Raw genomic sequence first — 16,314 nt, forward strand, 5'->3', positions numbered from 1 at the left:
TGTTGGTCAGTCAGTATGTCAATGCATGCCTGTTGCTGGTCAGTCAGTATGTCAATGCATGCCTGTTGCTGGTCAGTCAGTCAGCATGCACCAGTATGTCAATGCATGCCTGTTGTTGGTCAATCAGTATGTCAGTGCATGCCTGTTGCTGGTCAGTCAGTCAGCATGCACCAGTATGTCAATGCATACCTGTTGCTGGTCAGTCAGTATGTCAGTGCATGCCTGTTGCTGGTCAGTCAGTATGTCAGTGCATGCCTGTTGCTGGTCAGTCAGTATGTCAGTGCATGCCTGATGCTGGTCAGTCAGTATGTCAATGCATGCCTGTTGCTGGTCAGTCAGTATGTCAATGCGTGCCTGTTGCTGGTCAGTCAGTATGTCAGTGCATGCCTGATGCTGGTTAATCACTCCAGATCAGGACTTCTCCCGTGTGCCGATCGCTGAGGCAGTTTCCACTAAGTTACCTCAGGGCCAATCGCTCACAAGTCAAACGACAGCAGTAGCAACATTTAGTCTGATTACTCCCGGTGGTACATGTGCAGGGTCCACCGTTAGGTCCATTATTGCCATTTCCTTCTGTCCCCATGCTTAGTCTGGAAATAGGTCTTGTTGGGGTTCTGTGCGTTGCAGCCAGTGACGGATGATTGGGGGTATTCAGTTCGGGTTAAATGTCTGTGTATTGTCTGTGAGTGTTTGTCCGTTGCTGGAATGTGTTTGGCAAACGAGGTCGACTGAAAATCGATGGCAGTGAGCGTGTGTGTTCGTGACTGGACCTTTGAAACACCATTCCCAGGTTGTTTTCGGTGCGAAGATGGAATGTTCGCGAAATGATGCAGTCACAGCACGCTCACAAATACTGACATTAATTGCCCTGGGTAGTACCCGCTGTCTGGCCCGAACCCCCCACCCCCACCCTCCCCGCTTCCCCTTTCTTTTCTGACTCATCCTCTCCCTCTGCCTTTCAACGCCCTCACCCCCACCCCCCTCGCCCCCCACCCAGCGCTCTGTTAATGTGGCGAAAAGCAGACAACAGTTTTAGATATCAACAACAGGCAGAGCATCCATAGCTCACGAGTGAATTTTGCAGTTAACAACAAAACCAAAAACGCCGGGGGTGGGGGGGTGGGGGGGGAGTTTACCAAGACATACAAGATGACCCAATTCAGCATCAGAAACGGGTGTTTGTCGAACCGAAAGTTGTGCGCTAGAAACGGAGCAGTTCTGTCTTAAAGCACGCCACAACGATCGGCATTTCATTGTTTCACGGACACAGTTTCAGTTTCAGTATCAAGGAGGTGTCCAAGCGTGCGGACTGATCCATAAACGCTACACCATGTATGAAAAAAAAAGAAAAGAAAAGAGAAATAAAGGCAAATGCCTGACCTGCAAATGGACCCAACACGCAAGTCAGGCATTAAGAGCCAACCCCAGGTTAGTCTGAAACATTAGTCTAAAATGATTTAATGTAATTAAATCAGATAAACAGATGAGTAAATACTTAGAATACAGTAAAAATGAAAGATTTATAAAAGACAAATGATTCAAATGAAATAAGAATAACAAGAGAGGCAAGGCCTTCAAGACTCACTTGTGATAAATTAAGTCCCCTAGCATTAATTACAGAGTAATTTCCCTTTTTCACTATCTGCACCAAAACGTTTGCAAAATAAATAAAAATTCCATGTTGAGCAAAAGAAGTTCCTGTTTGAACAAAAAATGATAATAATGACTCCTCTTGTTGTTGTGTCAGAATAAGAGGTCAAAGTGCCAAGTTTAGAGAATACAAAAAAATATAAATATAACAGTAAATGCATTTTGCATATAATTAGGCTTTTTTTTTTTTGCCCATCCCAGACGTGCAATATTGTTTTAAACAAGATGACTGGAAAGAACTGAATTTTTCCTATTTTTATGCCAAATTTGGTGTCAACTGACAAAGTATTTGCAGAGAAAGTGTCAATGTTAAAATTTCCCACGGACACACACACACACACGGACACACACACACACGCACACACAGAGAGAGAGAGAGAGAGAGAGAGAGAGAGACAACCGAACACAGGGTTAAAACATAGACTCGCTTTGTTTACACACGTGAGTCAAAAATGGACTACATTCAACAAATCTGTGCCCTACAACACACGATTTTCGGCATGTGCGTCTTTATTTAGTTCTGGCGTCTGCTGCTTGAAGTTACTGGACTATTTCTCTGCCTGCTTCTTCAGTTTCCAGAGATGTTCACCTCGTAGCGGGGAAACACTGCAATCATTTTCCAGTGCATTGAACTAACTTTCATACAGCTTCAGTTTCAGTTTCAGTAGCTCAAGGAGGCGTCACTGCGTTCGGACAAATCCATATACGCTACACCACATCTGCCAGGCAGATGCCTGACCAGCAGCGTAACCCAACGCGCTTAACTTTCATACAGCAAACCAACAGCTCGAAGTGACGGGTTTTTTACCCTCGATGTCGCACCTGCTGCTACGTATCCAGAGAGACCAGGCAGAAACAAATAAGATACATACAGTTGGGAGGCCGTTAGTCTTGAGCCATTATTGAACACATTTCCTTGTTAATCCCAACCCTTGTTGATCTCAAACCCAAAAGAGGTAAACCAACATGGAACACCGGTTACACAGTCCAAGCCTTTATTTTTCATCTGGCATTCACAAACTGTTGGCCACTGTATGCTTGCTGGGCTTGGGATTGTGGTTACTGCCAAGCTTCGCCAGCTTTGTGGACAGAGTCACCAGCGGAAAGACCCAGTGGGGCAGAGCTAGGGGACCTCGTGCGCCACATGCTGATTGATCAGCCAGACGACTTGGCAAACAGGGCGAGGTGGATCACCTCCATGGAACCAGCGTCATCATGTTCCTGTTTCCGTTGTGAGGCCGTCAAGAGTAGTTTGCCTTATGGGAGGATAATGACTCTATTTGTGTCATGTCTGACACTTGTTTCACGACGGTTGTTTTCATTCATTCCGTTGCATAAAAGTGGGTTGTTAGCCGCGAAATTGCAAGATCAGTCTTCATTATGGTCTGTTGACAGGGCGATTACCGGAGCCAAGACGATGTTTAAAAACTGTGTGTGTGTGTGCATGCGTGTGGATGGGTGTGTTTGTGTGTGTGTGTGTGTGTGTGTGTGTGTGTGTTCTTTCTTCATATCCTAGTCTGTTCCATTTATATTTCCTGTCTCTGTTTCTCTTAGTTTTTATCTGTTTCTTTCGCAGTCTGTCTCTGTCTGTCTGTCTCTTTCTCTCTCCCTCTCTTTGTCTTTCTCTTTTTCTCATTCTCTGCCCTCCCCTCCTATCTATCTCTTTCCCCATCCCTCTCTTTCGTAAAACCATATTGATCATTTGAATTAATTGAAATGCATGATATTTTTTACACAGCAGATAAGACCGACTCAGCAGATACGCATATTTTACCGATTTTGACAATACTCGACTATCTTTGTATATCGCAAGCGATGTTTTCTTTCCCTCTCTCTGTCTTTCTCAATCTGTCCACTTTTCTGATTTTGCCATTATTGCAAATTCATGTTTCAGCAAGTTCCAGATATTCAACGCTAGGAAAAGACGCGGACTCTTGTGTTGGGAATACCATCACCTGTGTGTGGAAGATCTTTTTAAGCATTTTCTTCCGCTTCGATAACACACCAAACTGTATCGTGGTCTTCTACAGTTATTGCATTATCCCCATTTTCTCTGTCTCTCTCTCTCTCTCTCTCTCTCTCTCTCTCTCTCTCTCTCTCTCTCTCTCTCTCTCTCATAGACAGCGGTTTGAAGATAATTATGTAATTCGACCTTTATTAACCATAGTTTGTTCTAATTATTCAAGTTATTACTCAGTTGACATGAAACGCATACCAAAGATGTACCCTTTTTTTTGCAAGAGACCCTTTCCTGTGGGCTTGTGGCCGCCTTAAGGAATAAAAATTGTTCTGTTTCTCTCTGTCTCTCTCTCTCTCTCTCTCTCTCTCTCTCTCTCTCTCTCCCCTTCTCCCCTTCTCCCTCTTCCTTTTCTGCTCTCTCTTCTTTCCCCGTCCCTTACCCCGCTGTGTGGATCCAGACATAATCTCCAAGCACTCACAACTTCGCTTTGGAGACTATCCTTTCTCGAACGACAAAGCAGACACCAAATTACCGGACCACCAGATGGTTGAGAGAAACCTTGCCGTGGTCATGGCTACAAAACACAACTTGGGCAATTTGTATATGGGATGGTGTCGCAAGGTGTTCTATTTTGATCGACGAGTTGAGTCAGAAGACACCAGATGGATAATGGTAAACTTAATAAGACTGAAGATATTCGCACATGCTACTGCGCTGCCTGCTTAGTGCCTTGCTTTGGTTGGTCTGCATATGCTGCCAGTGGTGCGGGAATGGGGTTAGATAATGTGTTCATGGCGCGAGCATTGGTTTGCATGATCTCTACGATCGGCTCTACGACCCACTACGCATACCGAGATTCAAACACTCCACTGTCGGCTGCCGTTCTTTCTCCGTTTATGGACCTTGCTTGTGGAATGAACTTCCTCTTTCGCTTCGTCAGGATCCCGCACTCAGCTCTTTCAAGTCTGGCCTTAAAACCCATCTCTTTCCTAGATAGCCTCCTTTCCCTGCCACTTCTTCGTCTTCAGTTTCTCACGTATAGAGTTATGCAAGCGTATGAATGACTGGTTTGAAAGCGCTTTGAATTGTCTCTGCACAAGATTCAGCACTATATAAATACTATTTTTATTTATTGATTATTAAATTATTATGTGTCCGTGGTGCGGGGTATGGGTTTGAATGATGTGTTTGAGGCGCGGGTATGAGTTTTAGTGATGTGTTCATGGCGCGGGTATGGGTTTTAGTGATGTGTTTATGGCGCGGGTATGGGTTTTAGTGATGTGTTTATGCCGCGTGTGTGGGTTTTAGTGATGTGTTTATGGCGCGGGTATGGGATTCAGTGATGTGTTTATGGCGCGGGTATGAGGTTAAATGATGTGTTTATGGCGCGAGTGTGTGTTTGCATGTTACATCCTTGGCGCAGGTGTGGGTTTAAATGATGTGTCCATGGCGTGGGTATGGGTTTAAATGATGTGGCCATGGCGTGGGTATGGGTTTTAATGATGTGGCCATGGCGTGGGTGTAGGTATAAATGATGTGTCCATGGCGCGGGTATGGGTATAAATGAAGTGTCCATGGCGCGGGTATGGGTATAAATGAAGTGTCCATGGCGCGGGTATGGGTATAAATGATGTGTCCATGGCGCGGGTATGGGTATAAATGAAGTGTCCATGGCGCGGGTATGGGTTTAAATGGGTTTAAATGATGTGTCCATGGCGCGGGTATGGGTATAAATGATGTGTCCATGGCGTGGGTATGGGTATAAATGATGTGTCCATGGCGCGGGTATGGGTATAAATGGAAGTGTCCATGGCGCGGGTATGGGCGCGGGTATGGGTATAAATGATGTGCCGATGGCGCGGGTATGGGCGTGGGTATGGGTATAATAAATGAAGTGTCCATGGCGTGGGTATGGGTATAATAAATGAAGTGTCCATGGCGCGGGTATGGGTATAAATGATGTGTCCATGGCGCGGGTATGGGTATAAATGATGTGTCCATGGCGCGGGTATGGGTATAAAAGATATATTCTGGGAATTGAACGGAAGGTATAAGGGAAAGGTAGCACGTATGTGTGAGTTACAATGCATGTTCCGACTCCGAAGTGCAAGTCCAGGGAATTGTTATTTTTATATTGTTTTTTTTTTCACATCGACATTTTTTACCGTCATTATCTGCTTTATAGCTTAAAGTTTGAGGTTCCATTGCGGTTCTATTGGACTTGTCTTGTTTGCGCACACCTTTTGGCCTTGGCATCCAAGTGTCCGAAGCCCCCCCCCCCCCCCCCTTCTTCTCTCTCTCTCTCTCTCTCTCTCTCTCTCTCTTTCTCTTTCTCTTTATCCATCCCCTCCCTTCCCCCCTTTTCTCTCTCTCTGTCTCTCTTTCTCTTTATCCATCCCCTCCCTTCCCCCTCTTTCTCTCTCTCTCTCTGTCTCTCTCTGTGTCTCTCTCTCTTTCTCCATTCCCTCTCTTCCCCATCTCGATCTCTCTCTCTCTCTTTCTCCATTCCCTCTCTTCCCCACTCTGTCTCTGTCTCTGTGTGTCTCTCTCTCTCTCTCTCTCTCTCTCTCTCTCTGTCTCTCTCCGTACCTCACCCCATCTCCACTGTCTCCCCATCCTTCCTTTCCTGTCACTCTCATTTCTCCCCGTCAGGCACAGTGTGTGGTTCCAGACATAAAGACTGAGTTGAGGGACTGCCTTTTCCAGGCCCACAACCGATCCATTCTGTTGTGTACGGACGGCATGGGTGGGGGGGGGGGGGGGGGGGGGATGGCCGGCAGATACTGTTTTTCTATCTTTCTCTTCTCTTTTCCCCCTCTCTTTGCCTTTCCAGGCATAGGTACCACAATGCAGAGCCGGCGGCAGGTGTGAGGACTGTGAACAGAGAGTTGTTGGAACCGGCGAAGGGTGATGGATGGAGTGTCACATTCGTGGAGAAGGTTTGCTCAAGTTTTCACCTGGCATGCTTCGGGGCGTCATTGGCTTTCGGGGGTTGATGTGGGGAGGAGGTGGGGGGGGAGGAGAATGAAGCTGGGGTGGGAGAGAAAGTAACAACAACAAAAACAGAGAGTGGTAGCTCTCTTCATACGTTGACTCGAAGTTGTGAACCTTGTGTATGAAAAGAGAACTTTTACCACTGAGGCACTCTTGATTGTGAATCATTTACTCCCCTAGTCTCATTGTTCGCTTCATTAGAAGAGAAATCGTTTTTCTTGTCTTTTCTTTCCCTTTTCTCCATCCTCCCTTTCTTCTTCATCTTCTTCTTCTTCTTCTTCTTCTCATCCAAGAATGACTTTCCGATATATCATTCCATTTGACCGAGGACAGCAGCTCGTGGCAAACTTCAGGGCCAGAGTAACCAGACAGCTGGGAGCCGAGATCCTGCTGGGAATTGATCATGTTGACCCTGACCCTGACCCTGACCCTGTTTGGCGGTCACAAAGTGATGGTCACGTCTGTTTGCATTGATGATTTTGTTCTCAGAGTTTTATTTCCGCCGATACCGTATAAATGGCGCACAAAGCCGTCAGCTCACAAAGTGTATCTTTCTCCTAAGGTCGTCTAAGGTTTATGTAATTAAATGAATTAGTGTGATTGTGTTTTGTTTTTTTTTTTTTAAGATAAAAAAAAAAGAAGTGAGTCACGCGGCAGTACTGTAATGCACTGCACTTTCTGACATTCCCATACCATACCATACGTTACCATAGCATACCATACATTACCATAGCATACCAAACATGTCTATAACAACACAATATATCATATTTTCGATACTATGATCAATCTGGAGACGCAGTTACAGCTTTGACATACGGTAGTGTCCGTATAATCCTGCAGCACCTCTTCCCTCCATTCCTTGCTTTCATATCTGTAGGTGTAATTTTATTTTCCAAGCGAAGTGGAGTTTTCCTCATAAATTTTGTCGTTTTTAGACGTGTGTAGAGTGCGAGCAGCTCTAGAATTGTTTGCTAATCCGAAATCAATCAGTTAGTGTGTGGGAGGGAAAGAAAAGAGTGGGTTTGTGCATTGCAGGAACTTTATTTCTTTTCTTTTTTTTTTTTTTTTTTATTTTTTTTTTTTTTTTACAAAAGCAAACCCGTTCCTTCTTCTTCTTCTTCACTATCCCACCTCACTTCTTGTGTGTGTCTGTGTCTGTGCGCTTGCATGTGTGTGTGCTTGCTTCCTTCAGTGATTCCTGCCCTGTTGCCTTCTCTCCCCCCCCACACAGACTCCCTTCTCTCCATCACTGCCTTACCCTGCACCCCCCACCCACCTCCCATCTCTCTCTCTCGCTCGCTCGTTTCTTTGCTCGTTTGCACAAATGCCCTCTGACAAACGCAGTAATTATTGAAGTGTATATCAGATGAGATTCGTTACCCGTTTTCAAGGTTTTGCCTTTCGTGGGCAAGAAACCGCTGATCCCAAATTGTGATTCCACCGGGAAGCCGTTGCTTTCTGTGGTGGTTTGGATGGAAATGGAAGGAGTGGGCGGGGAGGGGGTGGGGGGTTACCGGCGTGGAATTGTCCAAGGGATCAGTTGAAAGGCTGCTTGTGTCTTCCGAGGAGATGAGATTGCCCAATCTTGCTGATGCTCTGCTCGTCGGATGCAGTGAAACACAGCCTGTAATCATTCGAAGAGATTCCATTCATGTCGTTTCGGTCAAGTGTGTGTGTGTGTGCGTGCGTGCGTGCGTGCGTGTGTGCGTGTGTTTGAGAGAGAGAGAGAGAGAGATCTCGTTCCCTCGATTCTCTCGCTCTTTTCCATGCAAAGTCCTTTCTTGTCTCTTTTCCTTGTAACCTTCCTTACCTACACCACTGTCACTAGTTTCTCATATTTATTATCTTTATTCGCCTTTCATTCTGTCTCTGTACCCCCTCCTTGCCTCCCTCTCTCCATCTCTTTCTTTGTTCCTCAACATTTCCCTTCCAACCCCCCTTCCCACTCTCCCTCCTCTACTTCATATTCTTTCCCCGTGCTTCCCCTCTCTCTCTCTCCCTCTCTCTCCCTCTCTCTTCCCTTCTTTCGTCCTTTCTCGCCTCTGTGTTTACCCTTTTCCCCTCATCCGGCCAAGTGTGTGTTGATTTTAGCCGAATGAATAATTGACAAACAAATCGATCAGACGTTTCCGATGCCACCCGAAAGCCGCCGTTGCTGTAATTACTGGAACAGTGGAGAATCCGTGAGCACTATGCGGTGTGTGTGAGAGGAGAACCCAGCATAAGATATTCCTGGGTAAGGCAGAGTCCATGAATATAAAGAAGTGTTCTGTCTGACTCTTTGGCACCTGCCTCGGGCTGGGGTTTCAGAGACAAGACAGACACCCCCCCCCCCATCCGACACACACACACACACACACTCTCTCTCTCTCTCTCTTAAAGAAAGAAAGCGAGGTGTGGAATGAAACATGAGGTCTAAGTGATGTCATCAAAGGTGGTTGTGAAAATGTATGAGCGCGTATGTGTATTTCAGTACATAAGTGAAGATTAGTGGTACAAATGAGCGTGTACGGAATCAGTTAATGACATGGATCTTTCAGTCTAGAGATGAAATAACTGGGGAACAATAAATAATAATAATTAAAAAAAATGCTTGTTTTAATCCAACGTCGGTACATTACAGTGTATACGTTAGGGCAGTTATGTACATAAATATCACCAATACAGCCAGTGTATCAGGTACGTTCTGTCTACAGGCAGCAATCAGTATCTACAAGTGATGCACACTGTTCAGTTACAAGGCACTGCCTGAACTCAAGCCACAAACTTCAGGGTCCCTTGGGACGGAACTCCAAAATTTCTTCCCTTACTCCCGTCTGTTTCATGTTACTTAACCTGCGAGTGACTTGGTATAATTATCACAACTAATGAGCATTTGAATCGTGCGAACCATGTATTGTAAACTGACATAATGGCAAGCAGAAATCGTGAAACACAACATTCTGAATTAGGAATTAGTAAAGGTAAATGTTCCCATATCCTGTGTAAGGTGAATTGATATCAACTGTGTCCAGGACTGGGCATGGGAAGACGGCGCTGTCCTCTCCTTCCACTGGGAAATAGATTTCAGTTAGACATGAATGGTGTGACTGTAATTTGAATAATTATGACACGTGGTCATTGTAGGTTTTAAAAAAAAGTGTTACGGACGATGTTACGGGTGTTCCTTGTGACAAGGACGATAATACAGGTGTTATATGTATTACGGACGATGCCATAGATGTTATATGTGTTATGGACGATGTTTCTAGTGTTACAGGTGTTACAGACAATGATACAGGTGTAATGTGTGAAGGACGATGTTACAGGTGTCACGTGTGCTACAGGCGGTGTTACATGTGTTGCGGACGATGTTACGGGTGTTACGTGTATTACGGACGATGTTATATATGTCACGTGTGTTATGGACAATGATTTAGGTGTTACAGATGTCATGGACGATGTTACAGGTGTAACGTGTTCAGGACGATGTTTCAGGTGCCTTTGCAAAGGACGATGTTGCAAATGTCACAGGTTCCGCGAACGGTGTTACATGTGTAAAGGACGATGTTACAGGTGTAAAGTACGGTGTTAGAGGTGTTATATGTGTTAAAGACGATATTACATGTATCACGAACGATGTACAGGTGTTACATGGGTTACGGATGTTACAGGTGCTACGGACGGTGTTGCAGGTGTTATGTAAGGGACGATGTTACAAACGTTGCGGACGATGTAACATGTGTTACGGACGATGTTACAGGAGACGGGGTGGAGGGCAGTGAGGCGTGTCCCCTGGTGAAGAACGGACGGATGGCGGAGTGCACGGCCATGGCCAACAAGGCCTTCAGCTACACTGACCATCAGCAGCTCTACCACGCCTGCAAGTCCGTTTGTCCACCTGTCTGTCTGCCTGTTCTCTGTCTTTCTGTCTGTCTGTCTGTTTGTCCGCCTGCCTGTCTGTTTATCAGTGAGTTTGTTGGTAAACCTCTTTCCTGTCCAGCAGTCCGTTCATTGTGACCGGACGCTTTGTTTCACAGCGTGAGTACCAGGTCAGGCTTGGTCCGTTTTGCCAGTGTGCCTGTTTCCCAAGTCTGAAATCATTTGCTTGAGACCATTGTGCAAAGTGAGAGCTGTATTATTGTTGGTTTCTCCAGTGCAATGGGAAATCATTTACAGCTTAGTCTTTTGTGAAGGACTATGACTCTCGAAGTAGGAGGCAAAATTGCTCAGGCTCTTAGTGCTGCAGCCTTGGGGGCTAGTTAACGCGGACTGTCCTAAAACCCTCTTGGCCGAGAGAGTGGGGATGTAACTTGGGCAAGACACTCTCCGCTATAATCAAATCCTGGCCCAAAATAGTCGGGACAGCAGTTGCCTCCTCTGCTGTTCTGATGGTCATAGTCGGACACGACTGACTGTCATACATTGTGACGGGTGAGGGATCTACCTGCCCGTCCCGGGATAGCGAGCAGTTTTCGAAGAACCAATTTCTGTGTGATTTCGATAACTGCAGAATTTAAAGTGTATTTAGAATTGTGATTCCTTTAATTCATGATATCGCGCAGTGAGTTCCGATGGAACGATGTTTCTGTTTCCATTGATCTTTTTTTAAATATTTTTTCTTTCCATGTTTTCTTCTATTTTGTATTGCGGGTGAAAGATTTCCTCGTTTCACGCTTGTCCAGAAAGTTCCAGTCTCGGCTGTTTTTTCCGTAGCAATGCCAGACTGTTTATGACTGAGGTGAACGACTTAACGGAGAGTGTCGCTGGCTTTCCTGTGAGTCTGGGCAGAACACTGAAGCAAGAAAGTCCCGCATCAGTCGGTGCGGGTTCTACGGAATTTATCAGGACAGCTACGTCTGACGGAAAGAAAGCTTTGTATAGTCTGTGGACTTTTTATTTTTCACACTCAATGATGTAACGATTACGAAAATCTTTTATGAAGGAATTTATGAATCCATACATGGCAAACACTTTAATTATATTATAAATAACTTATCGCCAGCAGTTACAGAAAATTGAACCGTCTATTTGGAAGAAGAAAAACATACTGGAGTTGAAATTCCGTTTCGTCCAGCACCTTTCTCACCCCACCTTAAAGTTAAACAGGAAAAAATCACTGAAGAAGCCGACGGTTCCATGGTCTGTTCGTTGACGAGACTGTGGGTCCGTTGTGGTAGGAATGGGGTCTGGAGGGGGTTAATTTAGTGCCACTTTCATTGTTGTTCAAAGCCACGCGGATTAGTGTTTCCACATTTATTTCTGTTCACACTCCTGGCGTTCGATGTCCTCCATCACGATGTAATCTCTGTTGCCTTGTCTTGCTTCATCCTCTCTTCCTCCCTCTTTTTCCCTCTGTCATTCTCCTCCCCTCTATCCCTTGTTTCTGCCCCACTTCTTCTACCGCCTACCATTCCCCTATTGTTATGTTTCGAGCAAAATTGGCAGCAGTACCAGTGAAAGTTCACGGTGTTTATCTCCCTTACTTATCACACACTTGGCCTTGGCTCTGATGCCGTGGGACGTAGGTTTGAACCTTGCACCACCAGAACGAAGGCCAAGGTTTGAACTTTGCACCACCAGAACGAAGGCCAAGGTTTGAACCTTGCACCACCAGAACGAAGGCCAAGGTTTGAACCTTGCACCACCAGAACGAAGGCCAAGGTTTGAACCTTGCACCACCAGAACGAAGGCCCAGGTTTGAACCTTGCACCACCAGAACGAAGGCCAAGGTTTTAAGCAGAAGCTTTAGACTTGGTCACAAGGCATGAAGAGACCCAGGGGCAAACTGCCTTCAAAGTGACAACCGTTCTCGTGAAATGGGGGGGCACAAACTAGAACCATCCATGCCTAAACAGAAAAAAGACCACATGTACAGGCAGGTCGGTCTGCATACTGGTCGTGAGTGACTGAAGGACATAGTCTTATCTCCTTCCCATGCCTTACGCCGCGCCCGCTCCACTCCCCTCTCTTTTGCGTCCCCCTAACCCCACCCCCGCACTCTCTCTTCACGAATGTTATCACTCTTAAATCATGAAAGGCGAGTTGTAAAGACTGCACCAACCGAAGGAAGCCTTGCATGTTCTCCGACAGGAGCGGAGGCTGTGTCCGCGACGTGTGCAGAAAGTCGTCGAGGACTTTCTTTCGCTCCCCGCCTCTGCATTCGCCTTGTATTTCTGTTGAAGGTTGGTGTACAAGGAGAAAGGTGACGGAATGGTTAAGACGCTCATCTGCTAATACAGAGTACGTGAGGATCTGGGTTCGAATCCCGCTCTCACCCTTTCTCCCAAGTTTAACTGGAAAATCGAACTGAGCTTTTAGTCACTCGGATGAGATGATGAACCGAGTTCTCATGTGTAACGAGAGTGTTGACCTCTGGAAAAATTGTGTCGAAGAAATCAACTCTAATAGGAACACAAACATATATATATATGTTTGTGTACCTATTAGAGTTGATAATAGGTACACAAACATATATATATATATGCATGCACTCAAGGCCTGATCAAGCGCGTTGAATTATGCTGCTGGTCAGGCTTCTGTCCAGCAGGTGTGGTGTAGCGTATATGGATTTGTCCGAACGCAGTGACGCCTCCTTGGGAAAGTGAAAGTGCTGTACGGTGTGCGTGGTGTTTTCAGGCATGCCGAGCTGCAGGCGTGGCCGCAGTGCCTGAAGAGGATCGTGGAGGAGTGCCGGGACCTGGGCTTCGGCGATCCGGAACTGCACAACGCCACGCTGTTCTGGAAGAACAAGTTTGACAAAATGTGTAGGTTGTGTGTGTGTGTGTGTGGCGGGGGCAGGGGGGGTGCGTGTGTTTGTATGTATGTGTGCGTGCGTGTATACGTGCAAATGCCATAATTTATGTTAAATTTTGTGCAGAAGATACGTGTGTGTGTGTGACAGTGACGGAACTCTAATTTTCGACCATTCGTTCATTCTGTCGGTTATCTTGTCGGAACAGTAGCGCTATGAAATCACTGAAGTGGACGTCGGTAATGCATAAGAATTGTAGGACAAAGAAGCGTCACTGAAGTGATCTGGAAGTGAGCAACTACAAGAACCTACGGCTATTTGGTATGCAATTTTAAGAGCTGATAATATACTGTTCACTATGATAATCGTTTGTGCACGTGTTACTTGAAATTCCTGGCTGCAAGTTCCAACCCCGTACACATGATAAGTAATTAATTGCAGCATTGCAGTGAACACCTGTACATACTCGCGCACATTGAGATTGTGTGGATAGGTGCGTCGCGCAGAGAAGGACAAGCAAGTGGTAAATTCAGAACACTTTGCTGCAAACAGTGAAAACAGAAATCAGGTACACACAGGGAAGTGTGTATGGTGGTGGTGGTGATGGCGGTGTACGTGCTGTCGGCAGGTGACACGGTGGTGGAGCTCCACCAGTCCAGGGGCACGGCCTCCTTCATCTCCTCCTCCTCCTCCGACTGGCACACCCCCACCTGCCTCCCCCTCCTCGCCTTCGTCCTGCTCGGCTTCTGCCTGCCTGCACTGTGAGGCTGCCCGTGGCTGTCAGGACTCCCACCCCATCTCCATCTACTTCTCACCCACCAGCACAGCCCCACGTCATCAAGGCCTCTCCGTGTCATGCGGAGTATACACAACGCAGAGCATGACTTCAAGGACTTCGTAAAGCCCCGACACTCCACGTCATAGAGGACATTTTACGTCACAGCGCCCTTGTCATGTCGCGGAGGGCACCCCATGTCGCAAGCAACACTGTACGTTACAATGCAGTACTTAAAGAATATTCTCCAGTGCAAGGAGCACTAAAACTCACAAAATGATTCCCCCATTCTCAGTGACACATGATCACAGTGCAGTTCTTAAATAATATTATCCAGTGCAAAGAGCACTAAAACTCCAAATTATCCTCCCACTCTCAGCGACACAGGATCGCTTTGTTCCTCTTCTTTTCACGCGACAGTGCTCTCCGCCACAGAACATTGTCATAAAATGAAAGTTGCCTTTCTCTTTCGCAGCAGGGCGAAACTATCATAGGACAACAACGGCGCTTCCGCACACTTCCGACTCTGTCTTACACGTATTGTTTACACTTGCATTTGTATTAACATTCTGCACGAGCATGTATAGACCAACACGTATGTACTCGACACATTTCAAACACAAGACAGGCCTATCCAGCAGCACGTGCTACACGGTGAGAAAACACTCCTTTTTCGGGCAGCGCCATTCCACCACACACGGCCCAGAGAAAGATGAGAAAAATTAAGGAAGATGGGGGGTAGGGAGGAGCACTTGATCACTTTTATCCAGGTATCCTGCACGTTTTAACATTACCTGTGGTGACTGTCCCAATAGTTATCTCCTGTGAAATCCAGATGTCTGTCTCTTGTCGGAGGATCGCGTTGTCCAAATCACATTTTTTTTTTTCATATGCATGTATACACCTCGTATATCAGTCAAATCGATTTTTTTTTAAAATCTGCAGAATGTTACCAGGGATATCTCCCTTACTTGCCGTAGGTTCTTTTACGTGCGCTTATTGCATGTTGTACACGGGACATCGTCTTTTTCCGAAAGACTATGTGCTGAGACCCCCTGCTGTCCCCCTTTTAACACCCGTATTCTAGGCTGCTGTGAACACCCCCAACGACACGGACACAGAGTAGACAATTTCTGTTCTATGGAATACACATCGCTGTCACTGACACAATCAGCGTAGACAATCTGTTCCATTGAATACACATCGCTGACACTGACACAATCAGGGGAGACATCTGTTCTATTGAATACACATCGCTGTCACTGACACAGGGTAGACAATCTGTTCTATTGAATACACATCGCTGACACTGACACAGGGTAGACAATCTGTTCTATTGAATACACATCGCTGTCACTGACACAGGGTAGACAATCTGTTCTATTGAATACACATCGCTGACACTGACACAATCAGGGTAGACAACATCTGTTCTATTGAATATACATTACTGGCAGTCAGGGCAGACAATCTCTGTTCTATAAAATACACATTGCTGACACTGACAGTCAGGGTAGACAGTCTCTGTTCTATTAAAATACACATTGCTGTCACTGACACAATCAGGGTAGACAACATCTGTTCTATTGAATACACATCGCTGTCATTGACAATCAGGGGAGACAACATCTGTTCTATTGAATACGCATCGCTGTCACTGACACAATCAGGGGAGACAACATCTGTTCTATTGAATTCACATTGCTGTCACTGACACAATCAGGGGAAACAATCTGTTCTATTGAATATACATCGCTGTCAGTCACCATTTTATTCCGAACCACAATGTAATGGCCCTTGCCACAAAAACCATTGACTCGGGCTCTGATCTCCCACCGTCCAGCGTGGAATGACTGCAGTACCCACGTTGCTCCAAACCACAGCCAGCATGTGAAGACTTGGGACAGCTTCAGTGCTCTTCTTGTTGTAGATGTGCAGCCCTTAAATCACACAACCAGTCAGCTATTGCCCTCACCATAAAACAAGTGACATCTGTCAACAGTTATCAGCTTCACTTTACGTTCCATTGACTTTCTTGGGATTTTAATACTTAAACTTCATGTGAGTTACAAGTTTGCGTGTTAATCTGTTTTACTTGGCCGCTGCTAGAAGAGGAGATGCTTGTGTTTACGCTATAGTTCTGAGTAACTGTGCGTCAATGGAACGTGTTCATCTGGCGATAAATCGTGCATGAAACGC

General features: G+C 45.9%; 1 protein-coding gene across 1 annotated transcript in view; it reads left to right on the forward strand.

Annotated features, from left to right (window-relative positions):
- LOC143299884 (uncharacterized) overlaps nt 1–15,213 on the forward strand; it is an 88,661-nt gene extending 73,448 nt beyond the window's left edge. The window contains exons 5-7 of the mRNA XM_076613377.1: nt 10,350–10,473; nt 13,226–13,353; nt 13,969–15,213. Coding sequence (XP_076469492.1) covers nt 10,350–10,473; nt 13,226–13,353; nt 13,969–14,105 — 389 coding nt within the window. The 3' untranslated portion in view covers nt 14,106–15,213. The remainder of the gene's footprint in view (nt 1–10,349; nt 10,474–13,225; nt 13,354–13,968) is intronic.
- Nucleotides 15,214–16,314: the final 1,101 nt, after the last annotated feature.

This window comes from Babylonia areolata, chromosome 25 (assembly GCF_041734735.1).
Source record: "Babylonia areolata isolate BAREFJ2019XMU chromosome 25, ASM4173473v1, whole genome shotgun sequence".
NCBI classification, from domain to species: domain Eukaryota; kingdom Metazoa; phylum Mollusca; class Gastropoda; order Neogastropoda; family Buccinidae; genus Babylonia; species Babylonia areolata.